Source organism: Anser cygnoides, chromosome 1 (assembly GCF_040182565.1).
Source record: "Anser cygnoides isolate HZ-2024a breed goose chromosome 1, Taihu_goose_T2T_genome, whole genome shotgun sequence".
In the NCBI taxonomy this organism is placed as follows: Eukaryota; Metazoa; Chordata; class Aves; order Anseriformes; family Anatidae; genus Anser; species Anser cygnoides.
This window is the reverse complement of record NC_089873.1, coordinates 83,331,071-83,344,172: the sequence shown is the minus strand read 5'-3', so window position 1 is coordinate 83,344,172 and position 13,102 is coordinate 83,331,071. Positions and strand designations below refer to the sequence as shown.

General features: G+C 38.6%; 1 protein-coding gene across 2 annotated transcripts in view; it reads left to right on the top strand.

The window, feature by feature from the left end:
* Window positions 1–13,102, top strand: part of ROBO1 (roundabout guidance receptor 1) — a 704,094-nt gene that overhangs the window by 311,977 nt on the left and 379,015 nt on the right. For both annotated transcript variants that reach the window (XM_048080853.2, XM_048080848.2), the window contains exon 3: window positions 5,247–5,330. In XM_048080853.2, coding sequence (XP_047936810.1) covers window positions 5,247–5,330 — 84 coding nt within the window. The remainder of the gene's footprint in view (window positions 1–5,246; window positions 5,331–13,102) is intronic.

Below are 13,102 nucleotides of genomic sequence, written 5' to 3'. Positions count from 1 at the left end.
AATGTTCATTTGCAAAATGCTGTTCATGCTGTTTCCTCCAAATGTTGTACCCCCCGGCAGATGATGATAGTGAGAGTCAGAGAAACTTAACAAAAAATAATGAAGTTTATGTTTTGCTATTAAATAAAGCAACAGTTTTGTAGTCAGACATTTTTCAGTAAGTGGCTTTAACTTCAGATAAAGTGTGATCGCTGTAGTATTTCAGACACGTGATTCCTATAGTGGAAAGAAGTTGTGCCTGTAAAGGTCTTTTCAGCATTTATTTGTGTCAAGGAGGAAGATGTGCTGGGGCATCAATACTGAATCATCTGGGGACTTTTAAGGATGCATCTTCAGTAAGACACGGCATATAGACATCGCTCGCTGGTACGAAGGAAGCAGTAACTGGTGGCATTACTTTCTGTTACTGGTGGAAAAAAACATCAGTGGTGACCTTGTTGTGGCTTAACCCCAGTGTGCAGCTCAGCATCACACAGCTGCTAGCTTGTTCTCCCCATGTGGCATGGGGGAAGAATCAGAAAGGTAAAAGTGTGAGAACTTGGGTTGAGATAAAAACTGTTCACAAGGTAAAGCAAAAGCTGCACACCCAAGCAAGGCAGAAGAAGGAATTCCTTCACTGTTTCCCTCTGGCAGGCAGGTGTCAGCCACTTCCTGGAAAGCAGGGCTCAGCATGTAGGACGGTTCCTCGGGAAGACAAACGCCATCACTCCAAATGTCCACCCTTCCTCCTCCTTTACCCCATATTTATTGTTCAGCACAACTCCACGTGGCGTGGGACAGCCTGGGCAGCTGGTCCAGCTGTCCTGTCTGTGTCCCTTCCCAGCTCCTGGTGCAACCCCAGCCTCCTCGCTGGCAAGGCAGCACCAGGAGCTGGGACGTTCTTGGCTCTATGTGAGCACTGCTCTGCCCCAACTGGAACATCGGCGGGTTATCACCGCTGTTTTCATCAAAAATCCAAAACACACCGTTGTGTGAGCCTCTGTCAAGAAAATTAACTCTGTCTGAGCTAAAACCATGACAGACCTTCATATAAATAGTTGAGCCATGTCTAAAAGAATGTTTAATACAATATTTGAGGCTAGGGTTGCACCAAGCATGTGAAAGTAAGTAGCTGTGAAAGTAAATGTGAATGATAGGTTTAAGGTGTTAGTAGGCAAGGCAATGAAAAGCAAGTATTTAGGATTTGGATTTTCTGATAATTTTAAACATAATTAAAGATGGGTAAATGAAATCATAAATGGTGTTTAGCAGCTACTGTGGCAGTCCAATAAAATACAATAAGTTACAGATTTTTAAGTGGAAATTTCATTGGAAAAGTTTCCATACATTGACATAAATCTTTGGTGCAATCCATCTTCAGTTGGACAACTTAAACCTGTTCAGAACTTTTGTGATTAAGCCAAATCCTCCTGCTGCTTCACAGGTGGTGTCTGTGCTTGGGTTGCACTGACTAAACCTGAAACCCTTCCCCTAAGAATCTAGACCACTCACTCTTGGGAAACCTAGCACTCTTTTATCAAGTATATATATATGTATATATACATACATATTTTTTAATGCCATAAGGTACTTGCCTAACTGAATGAATGGTGGCTCTAGAGATGGCCATGAAAAGAGTAAAGGAGACTTTTTTCATCATGGTGAGGGGCTCCCTCTCTCAAATAAGGCATAGCTCAAATGCTTCTCCTGTGAAAGAAAAGTGTTATAGCAACTAATAAAAAAAAATGGGGTTTTCCTTTTTCCCTTTTTCTTTGGTGGTCAAGGGTTCACTTTTCATCTTCCTCTTCAAAAAAAAAAAAAAGTAAAAATATAAAATAAAACTCCTTTTATTTAAAGTTTTACATACTTAAAAGTAAAAATTGTTTTCTGTGTAACAAAATGCTGTGTCTTTTTGTTTCTTTTTTATATTTTAATGAGTCAACCAATTACTGATTAGCCATCTTTTAAATTGTAAGTTTTATTTCTGACTTTTCTGAGCAGTTGGTATGTCAGAGACCTTGGTTTAAATTCCTCTGTCTGATAGAGATATTCAACCAAGACATACAAATTTACTGGAGGGTTGTTTTGAGGGACATCTCTGTCAGTTCTGTGAAACCTCTACCCCTTTTTATTATTCTGAACTTGGCGAGAGCCCAGCTGTAGAGTGATTATGGCATTTCTCTGAGGGATGGGACTCTGAGTTCAGCCCCTGCTTTGAGTCAGACTGAGCTCTAAATTTTTCATACATCAGGTGAATTGTTCCAGGCTATCACATTCATTTCCTCCACTTATTGGTTTGTTTGTTGTTATTTTTGTTGTGTTTTGTTTTCGTTTTTCATGGTAATTAGTTCAAAAATTATAGTCATCTAAAATTATTCATAATATTTAGCAAAGCCAAGTGGAAAATCAGCTGATCCTACAGCAAGGAATTAATGAGAAAATAGATCACATCTTAACATCCAGGTCCTTTGCCTCACAGTCAACAGAATGCCTTTGTGGCAGTCTAATGGTGAAATGTGCCATTTCAGTCAATGGTACTTATTTCTTTTAACAGGGACTCAGAAGCAAAGGAATAGCATTCAGCTCAGTGCAGGGGGCCAAAGTCTTAAATACAAGACTTGAGTGCAGAGTTATCTTTCAGTGAAATGGGGAGAATTCACCCATAGCAAGTACTGAACTTCAGTGATATTCCTTAGCAAGAGCAGTTTCCACACGTAATTTAGCATTAGCTGAGTATTGTGTTCTTTATGACCAGGCTGAAAAGTAGCATTTCTCAAAGAACGTGAGAGGGAATAATGTCTCGTGTGCTTTTGAATCATAAATAGTAAGGGTATTGTCGTTAGCAAATATCATATATATATATGAGTAGTGTTAAAAAAGAGACTAATCTTCTCATTTCCATCACCGGCAGGGACTGAAGGCAAGATTTTCATGCCTAAACGGCTGCAAGTAGTTGTAGCCTAGGTTTAGAGCTTCTGCTCTCATGTCCTGTTGGCTGGAGTAAATGCAGAGTTCCTGAAATGGAGACTGCTCATGTTTAAAGCCCACAGTGAGCCTCGCTAAAGGTCATTAGCAGTGGCTGTTTTGTGAGAGGTCTGCTACGCAGAGGGTTGGCCCACTGTTGGGAATGCCATGTCCTAGGGAGCATCTTGGACAAAACAGGCCAATTCATTTAGTAATCATATTTTGCACATGACGGCATGCCTTAGGCTCTCATGTAGAACACACCAGGAGATTTCGGTGCATCTCCTTTCTTAATCATTTTGTGTAGTGTGCAGTTAAATCTCCTAGAAAGCAATTAATCTTTCAGAATGACGATCGGCAGGTTCATTGCTTGAAATCCCAGTCTGAGCTTTCTATAGTTGGCTATAAACAGTTGCCCAAAAGAAAGTATGCACAGGCTCTGCCTCTTCATTTAATAAAAAATGTCCCATCCTTCTGTCCTTTACTGCTGTAAATTTAAAACTCTGACCCAGTCAACCCTTGAATGCAAATAAGAGAACAATCTGGAGAAGCGGAGTGTCGGACCCATCACTCTACAGCAATTTTCAGAGCAGGCTTTAAAGACGTATGTGACATTGGCCATTAGTGAGCCAGCAAAGATAAATGGACCAATAAATGAACATATTTCACTTTTTTCATCTGCCAAGATGAAACACCATCTTGGCGGCGTTTTTTTGTTTTTTGTTTTTTTAATTTGCACAACAGTAATCTAAAAGGCGTGCTGTCAATTCTTTTAATTGACTATTTTTTAAATAAATATTTTTTCCAGTGTGTCCCTTCAACTGGATTGATCCTGAGGATTTTGGTTTTCTTTGTGCTTTCCTTTAAGAATTCCTTTAAAAAGCTATGGATTTGTAAGGATGCTGTCTCTGTAAGAGTACTTAGCAGACAAATGGAGAATATAAATGTTCAGCATCCCATTTTAAAAATTAGATTGACTGAGTAAAATTCTGTGTCCAAAAAAAAAACTGCTTTTGTTTTTTGTAGTTTAATTTCATACATAGTTGCTTTAGGAATTTTGTGAAGCCAAGATGATTTTTAACAGCAAATGTGTTTTATTGAAAAGGAACATTTACTTTCAGTCATTATGAAAGTCCAGAATACATGTCTATGTGTGTGTGTGAGTAAAACAGATCTTTCCTATTCAGGGTCTTTAAAATCATTAATAAATTGTCTGACACCTGTCAACAAGAAGAAGAAACGCAGCCTATTGTGTGAGTGATATCTTGAGAACAGATTTGCTTCTTGCAGCTTTTTTAAACAAAATACGAATGTTGCTTTTTAGATGTTATATACTGAACATCGCATAACATCAAAAGTAAATTAAAAAATATAATTAAAGTTTAATTTGCAGTTTCACAGCTAAAGACAAGTCCAAAGATCTAGTGATATTGACAACAAATTCCTTTGGGTTGTGCTGTTTTGTTTTCAGGGCCACTGGGGTTTTTATTTTATTTTTTGCTTTGAATTATTTAGTTCATTATTATGAGTTACCTTCACAGTGCTTTGTGGTGTTTTGATCAGCAATTTATCTTGGAGACTTAAAACACGTGTCCATTTGTGTTTAGCTGACCAGCTGTCTTTCTTTTCTTTTTTTAATGTGACATTAAAATTGAGTGTTTCTCTGCAAGCATCTTTCAGCTCAGAAAATGCATCCCACTTCCTATGCTGTGTAACTGTTGCCCTTTCACAGAGGAGCCCTACCCCTTTCTCCTGCCCCATCCTCCAGGAGAGGTAGAGCAGCCCCCCTTGCTTGCCAAGGCACAGTCGTCCCCCCTCCCCGTCATCCCCTCTCGGCAAAGAGGTGAAGTCCCCTGGGTCCGTAATTGCCAGGAGATGAAGCGATGATGGCGAGTGATCACAGTCAATAGCTTTGATTAACAATAAGGTGGAAAATTAGCAATGCTAGCATTCAGCTCCCCTGCCTCCCTGTCCCCATATGCTCACCACAGCCTGCGCAGGCTGGTGGGCTGGGTGGCCACCGCACGGCTCCAGCAGCAAAGTGGGAGCTGAGGTGCAGGAGGAGAGCTGGAGAAGGCAGAGGGGGACAGCGGGCAGCATTTGGGGACCCAGGGCCATGCTCTTGGCTGCCTCTTGCTGGACAGCACCACGCAGGCGGGGGAAGGATGAAGTGTGCCGCGTGCTGGCACTGTGGCTCTTGCTGTCATGTGTGGATTTAATTGTGTCTGGACGTGTTTTGATCGAAATGGCAATTCCTGTTACTCCTATGACCCCATCAGCAGCTCTGGTGTTGTTTCCGACAGACTCCGACGACCTAGAGAGGGGAAACGACAGTGGGACACCACTCCCCACCTCTGATAATGCTGACAATTCGCTGGGCTACACAGGTAGAGTGCAAATTTCCAAAATATTCCTGACTGTCTACTTCTTACACTTTCCACCTGCATCTGCTATTACCACCTGTACATAATTTTTTAACCGTCATTGCTAGCTGGCTTTCTTTCACCATCACCCTAGAAGTTCAATGTTGTTAGAACTGTCGGGAATTATTGTGCTTTTTAACTAATCAAGATGACTGTCTTTTATTGTGTGTTATGGTACATTTCAGTTATTTAAGTGTTTAAAGTCTTTTTCTATTGTTGAAACAATGCACTCATTATTTTCCTTCAGACTGTGTATATTAGTGCACAAGGCAATCTGTCATCTCAGAACAATTTTTCCAAAGACCAAAAGCAGGGATTTCTCCATAAGGTTTTCTTAACACGCACACACACACCGCCTGCACTGCTTAATTTCTGTTGTAAACTGAAGTGAAATATATTGCAGTGGGGAAAAGAAGTACAAATGAAATTAAAATGTGTTTGGAGAAGAATCTGTTTCATTGACTTCTGTTTTACATAAACTAGAGAAATATGTCTCTAGGCCAAATAAGAGCCACAGATAAGCAGCCTCCTGCGGTGTGGTGCAGCAGGGATCTTTCAGGGACCCAATTCTGCAGCTCCTCTTTGCACAGTGAAGTGACACCCAGCTCCAGGAGCTGTGCTGCTGACCAAAACCTGGGCTCAGCTACAGAACTGCTGAGCACAGAATTTTCTTGAAAGACGCGTGCTCCAGAGTAGTGGCAGGCTCTAGACCTAAATAACTCTTAGATTATGAAGGTAAGTATTAAGTCTTCTACTAGGAGCAACTTTTGGTAAGGGAAAGAAGGGAATGAAGAAGGAAGGAATCTGTTGGATATTTAACTGAAAAACATTCTGTAAATACTTTATCAGTGAATTATTAGTGCAACGACTCCTCTCACACTGTATAAAATTGTGTATAGCCAAGTGATTAACAAAAGTGTTTGAGTCAAATATGCATAAATAAGAGTCTTACATGATACAAGAAGAGAATAGGCAAATGTAGGAGAGAGGGAGTAATTTCTTATCCATTCATAAAACTATGTCTGTTATACACCACTTACATGATTATAGCTTTCATGATCTACCCCTCGCAATCATCCCTGCGTGTGGTCTAAAACCTTGACACATAATTGTATTCCAGTTTCAAATACCTTTCTAGTAAAAGGGCGAGAAAGCAGAGCAATACAAATCCTCTCTCAGTCAAAAAAACTAATGCCTTCTTAGAAAAACATAGCAGGAACCATGATGCATGTGAATTACTTGGACTTTTCTACCTTCTGAATATTCCAATTTTTTTCTACATGTACCCCCTTTCTCTGAGTTTGGAACATCAACCCTTCCTGACGTACAGTGACTCATCCTACTCAGAAAGTGAAAATTAATATAGGTTAAAGAGATCTTTTAACTCACTCTTAGATTTTTATTTTCTTTTTCCTTCGGAAAACAAGGCTGGGAACTGTAATCCTTGGGTCCTGTGTTTAAACAGCCATGTTTGGGACCACAAGCCTGTCTGTAGTGTTAATCATCTCCCCTAGTTTTACATGGGGGTCCCTCTGGCCTGGGAACGGCTGCAGCCCTACAGCACCCTCCACACAGGACAGTCATGAACAACTGCCCTGGCCCCACAGCCCATGGACCTGAGAGAGTGAGGTCTGCCGTGAGTGCCATGTTGACAGGAGTAGCAGGGATGGGATTTAACACCCCACTGGTGCCTTTCTGAGAGGGGCTGCAGGCTTCCCCGCTTCCTCAGCGCAGGACCTGCCACTGCAAGCATGCCCGGGTGGGTGATGGACGTCAGGTGGTTGTGCAAATGCTGCCTGGTCCCACCACACAGAAGGAATGTATATAAGATGTATAAGGCAGTGGCGATGTGAGAGTGTTTCCTGAGCAGAGAGCCTTCCCTTCTCCAGGAGGAGCCTTCTCCCATACCCACACACACCTGGGTACGACATCCAAGGTCAGCCTTTGCAGGGGATTGCCACCACCAAACCTGCCTCCAAGAGACTAATGGGGGTCGCAAGGGAGGACTTTAAAACTCAAACCCCAGTCTGGTTGTTCCCTGGAGGCTCTCAGGATCTTAACTCAGAGGCTGTGTTTTAATACGTGTTTTCCAAGAAAACATAAAAGTCAGGATCGAGTTAGAAGCAAACACAAGCTGAACAAAAAGGAAAACTGAGAGGACAGCTCTATTTATTTCATTGGAGTTTTTGTGCCTTTATTTGAATGAAGACTGAATGAAGGAAAGACCAAGTTTTTCATGTTTAAAGATTTAATGATCCATTGTTTTTCCTCCCCTATGTAATAATAATCGGTAGCACTATGTGTGTATGCCCCGGCTTATGTGGAAAAGCCCTGGGGTATTTATTAAAACTAATCCAACAGGTTTCTATAGCAATCAGTAAGTATTTATAAAAATAACATTGACTGTAACACAGTCTTACAGGTGAAATTGCTTTTTTTTTTTTTCCCTCTAATTTGTGGATGTGTCCAGTTTATGTAGCAATATGAAATTCCTGGATTTTACAGAAATATTTTTGATATTTTTTTTGTTCTCTGTTGCTTATTAGAATTGCATTCTCTGAACGGAAAACCATTCCAGAAGTTGTTTGTACTGAAAATTCTCTGACTTATTCCTAAAATCATTCAGATTAAGTGCAGGATGTCTAGACCCATTAGCAGAAAAAGTGCATCCGTTTATTTTTAATTCCATATTTATCTTCAGACAGTGTCTAAATGCACACAAAACAAATATAAACTGATAAATGGTGTCATACAGTAGGAACATACTTTTTTAATGCATGTTAAGAACAATGATACAACTATAGGGTGTTTCTCCCTTCCAGTTCCACATAAGTTTAGCTGTGAGGCAAAGAAGGAAAACACTTGCTCATGTGGCAAGTTTCAGCGTTCATTTTTTCTACGTATTTTTCTTTCCATACATGCTTTTCAGGATGAATATATGCAGCTGTTTCGTACTGTTCTTAAGTGGATATACATGACTCCTACAAAGTGTTTCAGTATGTTCTCCTGAAGCCACTTTAAATCAGGAGAAATATTTTGTCTATCCCACTGGGTTCTAGTGTCTCCACTCTGGATCTGAATATTTGCTTTGAGAAGTAACCACACAACAAGTAGGAAGCACATCACTTTAAGGGAGGAGAGAGGAATGACTAACCTAAGCTATTTCAAATAAAGATTGAAATTGTTGATAAATTTCAAGGCAGTTATTGTGGGAAAGTGATGAGTTTCTATTTGATTTTCCATGATTCTTAGTATGTTACAGGACTCAATTCTATTTTTTTTTCTGCTAATCAGTATTGTGGTATCCAATATATTGTTACACTTTTTATATATCATCAGGTTTTTATTATAATGATAATTATAATTAGACCCAAATGGAGAGGCTATATAGACATATATATTAAAGATGATCAGTGTTGGAAAGTATTTACAATGTAAGTAAAAAGGGGGTGAAAAAAATTAGAAAGGAAGAGGTGTAACTGCACCCACTCAGTCATTGAGGCTTATTCCATATGCAAGGCACTAGTATTAGACTTAAGGAGTTTATATGAAAATTTTCTATTGCATATTTGATATGAGAGAAATGTTAAGAATAAAAAACATTTAAAAGCTGGTGTGACCATCGATATAGCATACTGAAGATGGTAGATATACCTGGATTGATTCAGCAAAGGTTTTATGGTTAGAAACAACAACGACAGCAACAACAACAAAACACAAAAAATTGTAAGTATGTGAGTTGAAAGAATTGAGTCAGGAAGACTACCTTGTCTGCATCTTCACAACAGATCAGTTCTACTCTGTCAAGGTCAGCATGGAAAATAATTGCATAGTTAAGATAATAATAAAAATCTGAATGACTATTTTAACTATGTGCTTAAAGAACAGGCCAGATCAGAGCATGAAAGCATATGTTTTAAATACATTCTCTTGTATTTAATTTACGGTAAGGAAGGACACCTGAAGCAGTTTTCTGAAATGCTTTATAATTATACCTGCTGCTCTGTAAAGACATTAAGGGAACCTTAGGTGACTAGCAACAATGTAGATATTTAAAGATGATGGTAATTAATCCTACTCGTTCTATGAGTTTGGATCTAGATGCTGAAAGGAGAACCAGGTGGTAGGACTGAGCATCAGAGTATATAATGACATCTTTATTAATGAACAGGGAAGGTAGAGGGATGGAAGTAAGGGTTCAGTTCTTTGTCAAGCTTAGGTTGCAGAGATGTCAGACAAAGCCTATTGTTTGGACAGTTGTTGTATTTAGATTAGAAAGAAATCCCCAAGTTACCCATCGTTATTTTTGTCATTAGAATCCTGGAGATATGTACAGAGACAAACAGGAAAAAGAAGGGAATCAAGGAAAAAGATGTAGGAGACTTACCACTGAATATCAGAGGGGATACATAGAAAATCATCCAACTAAGATAGCAGAGAAACTCTGTATGGGAAGGAAATGGAGAATTTGGAAGGAGGTTCATAGAAGGAAGGGTGTGAAATAACATCAGGATTTCCAAGAGAAGAGCTTGTGGTTAGTCATCAAAAAGAACAGATGACGTGCTGAATGATGTCCCTGTATGCCTGAGAAGCTTTGAGAGCCACAACCCTGCAGCAGGGAGTAAGGAAACCTGAATAAGAACATAGGATAAAGCAGCCTTGACTAAAACTATCAAATGTATTTTTCTATTTAATAGTTGATTGCTTCTGTAAGAGCAGATTTTCAAGAAAATAGTAAAGTAATCAATATTTCCACATCAGAGTTCACATATGTTTTGCCAGCCTGAACAGTTAAGTAACTGTTCACTTTTGGGGCTTCTTTTTTCATCCACAAAATAGCACCAGGGCATTTAACATCCAGTATGAGCCTTGATAGTTTTCCACATAATCAATGGCTGAAAAGCAATCTCTAAGATTGCATTGTGCTCTGTTATTGAAGTGTGCGTATGCATTATATTCCAGGAAGTACCACATTTCCTGTTAAATCAGCTGTGACATAAATATTGGGGATCATTAAACAGATCACAGAGTATTGCTTGTGTTACAGAGACCAGAATGATGACTTGTTAAATTAACACTGTATAGTCAAACATTCACAGACAAGGATCACCACTCCTCATTAAGTAGATGCATGGCTTTTTAAAGGAATCTTTCCAAATAATAAACTTTTTTATTCAGTTTTCTCAAAAGACTCTTCCAGTATTCTAAGAAATCCTGTAGTTCCTACACGTAACCCAAAGTTAGCCTTTACTTTTTTTTTTTGTTCCCCTGATTTTAGTCACAAAATCGTTGTATCTCTGTTCCTTTGTATGAGAAGGGATCCCACCCTTTTTCCCACATCACCTTTTTTCTTTACTGCTATGTTGTTACGTGATCAAGAGAGTTGTTCATAGTGTATTACCGCTTGTACCGTGTTAAATGGAAAGATGACATTGGGTGAACATTTCAAGAAGCAAAGTGGATATCTCTCTTAATTGCATAGCCATTTTTGAGGTATTTCTTATTTTATTATTTAATTTTTACTTAATTTTTATTTAATTTTACACAGATTATCATTTTATTTATTTAAGTGTTCTTGTTTAGAAAAGTGGTAGTTTTAAAAACACATTCAATAGAATACTTCTAAAGCTTCTTCGATATCAGAAGTGGAAATATAGAGTAATACTTATCCTGTTAGAAATGAAATGTATTTTTGCCATTTCGTTTCTATCAGATTAATAGAGGTAGTAAATCTGTGTCTGAGAGGAAGAGAAGAGAAGGGAAAAAGCTATGGACTGCAACAGGAAAGCAAATATGAATGCTATAATGAAATAGTTGCTAATTGATAACAGTTGCTATAAAGAAATAGTTGCTAAGTTTTGATAATGGGATGCAAAGAGGTGGTGAATAGGTTGCAGAAGGTTGGATTGAAGGAAAGAGTGCAGAAAAACGTATTTCAGAACTGGAGCAGGTAGGTAACAACGTATAGAGACAAGATCTTTGTTTTGTTCAAACAAGTATTCCAAGTACACTATTAGCATGTCTCAAATTGCACTGAGTTCATGAGGTCCAGCAACTTGAAGAGGAAAAACAAACACTTGTTAGCACTGTAGAAACAATGTACGCATGACAGAGCTGAATGAATCAGTAGAATAGAAAACAACATTTCTTATTTAATTGCAGTTACAGAGTCCTTATTGCTAGAGGTAATACACAGAAGAATTCTGCTTGACTTTTACATCTTGGGATACATTTGCAAAGCTAGCATCTGGGACATTTTTCATAGTCTTCCCCTTTTCTAAAACTCCATCTGATCAAGTGTGCTCCCCGGTCACTGAGAGAATGAACACAGAGCCCCATGGTACCAATTTTAAAAAGTTACTTCTTAGAGTACATCTGCAGTCTAAATCCAGGAACAGATGGTTACTGTTATTCTTATTAAAAAAAAAGAGAGAGAGAGAGAGAGAGAAAGGAGAAAAAAATCCCCTGCTCTTGTCTATCAGCAATCTCTCTGTTCACCATGTCAATCTAAACTGTGAACAAGGTCTTTTCAGTTTTACACTTCTCTGCATGCATTCTTCTGACACAGATATTTAGTTTAGTGTTTAGTTTCTTAATATGTATTAAAATCCTGATGTAAATATAACACCAATCAATAGAATTGCCTCACAATGATAGCAATGTTCAGGTAATAATAGTCAATTAAAACATGTAGTAGCAATATTGGAGCACAGATACTTCCACTTACATAAATCTTGCCAGTTTTCATTGAGTTTATAGAAAATCTCCTCCTCTGGTTATTGTGTTATACTTCAAGGAAGACCTTTGATTATAAGAGGAAGCAATGGCAAAGTGCAGTGGTTCTCAACCAGTTTTCCAGTAGCTATCAGACCAATTTAAAATAACAAAACAAGGGGAAAAAAATCAAACAAAAAAGACAGCAATACATTGTGTGGAGAATTTGTCTGTTAATGATGTTAGAAGCAGTATTGGCCCTTGTATAACTGAGATACCTCAGGAAGATGAATTTGAACTAGAGAAGAGACAGGAAAGGGCTATTAAAATAATTAGGAAATAGGAAGCTCATTTTTAGAGAGACCTTAATGAAAGAGGAATTCAGTAAGGATTGGCATTTGTTGCTAGCCTTATGTTCTTAGGGAAAACATAGAAACAATATTTTAACTACAGAGCATGTTGACAGTACAACTTGAAGAACTCTGGTTGTTGGTAAGTAGCCCATCTTCAAAGTGTGCTCAAAATGTGTGCTCATATCATGGCTGATTCTAAGCTTTTACTCATATGTTACTACTTACCTGACAAAAGAATAATCAGGCATAAAATGAGACACAGTTAATTTAAGGCACAAATTTAGAGTGTTCTACAGGTGTAGAGTGTAGATTCTAAAACAGTTTTCAAACAGGAATTTGAAATCCCTTTTGCAAAGATTGAAATTTGTGATAGGCTATGCTAGGGTATGTACACTAGAGTTATTTCCTAGGATGAGCGTTTTAGTCTCATATTTGTGTGTTCCTAGTTAATTATGAGACAAAATAAAAACAAAAGACATTCTCAGCATATTATACTTTTTCTTTTCCATTTGGACTATCACAGACAGAAACCCCTGGAGCTGATGAGAGGCTTTCTGCTGAGGGTCTCCTAGCAAGGGTAAAGACAGAGCAAACTGCCCTCAGACGTTGCTTTCAGTTCAGTGAACTGAATATGTAAAGCAATTTGTGAAGATGGTCAGAAGTGTAGAT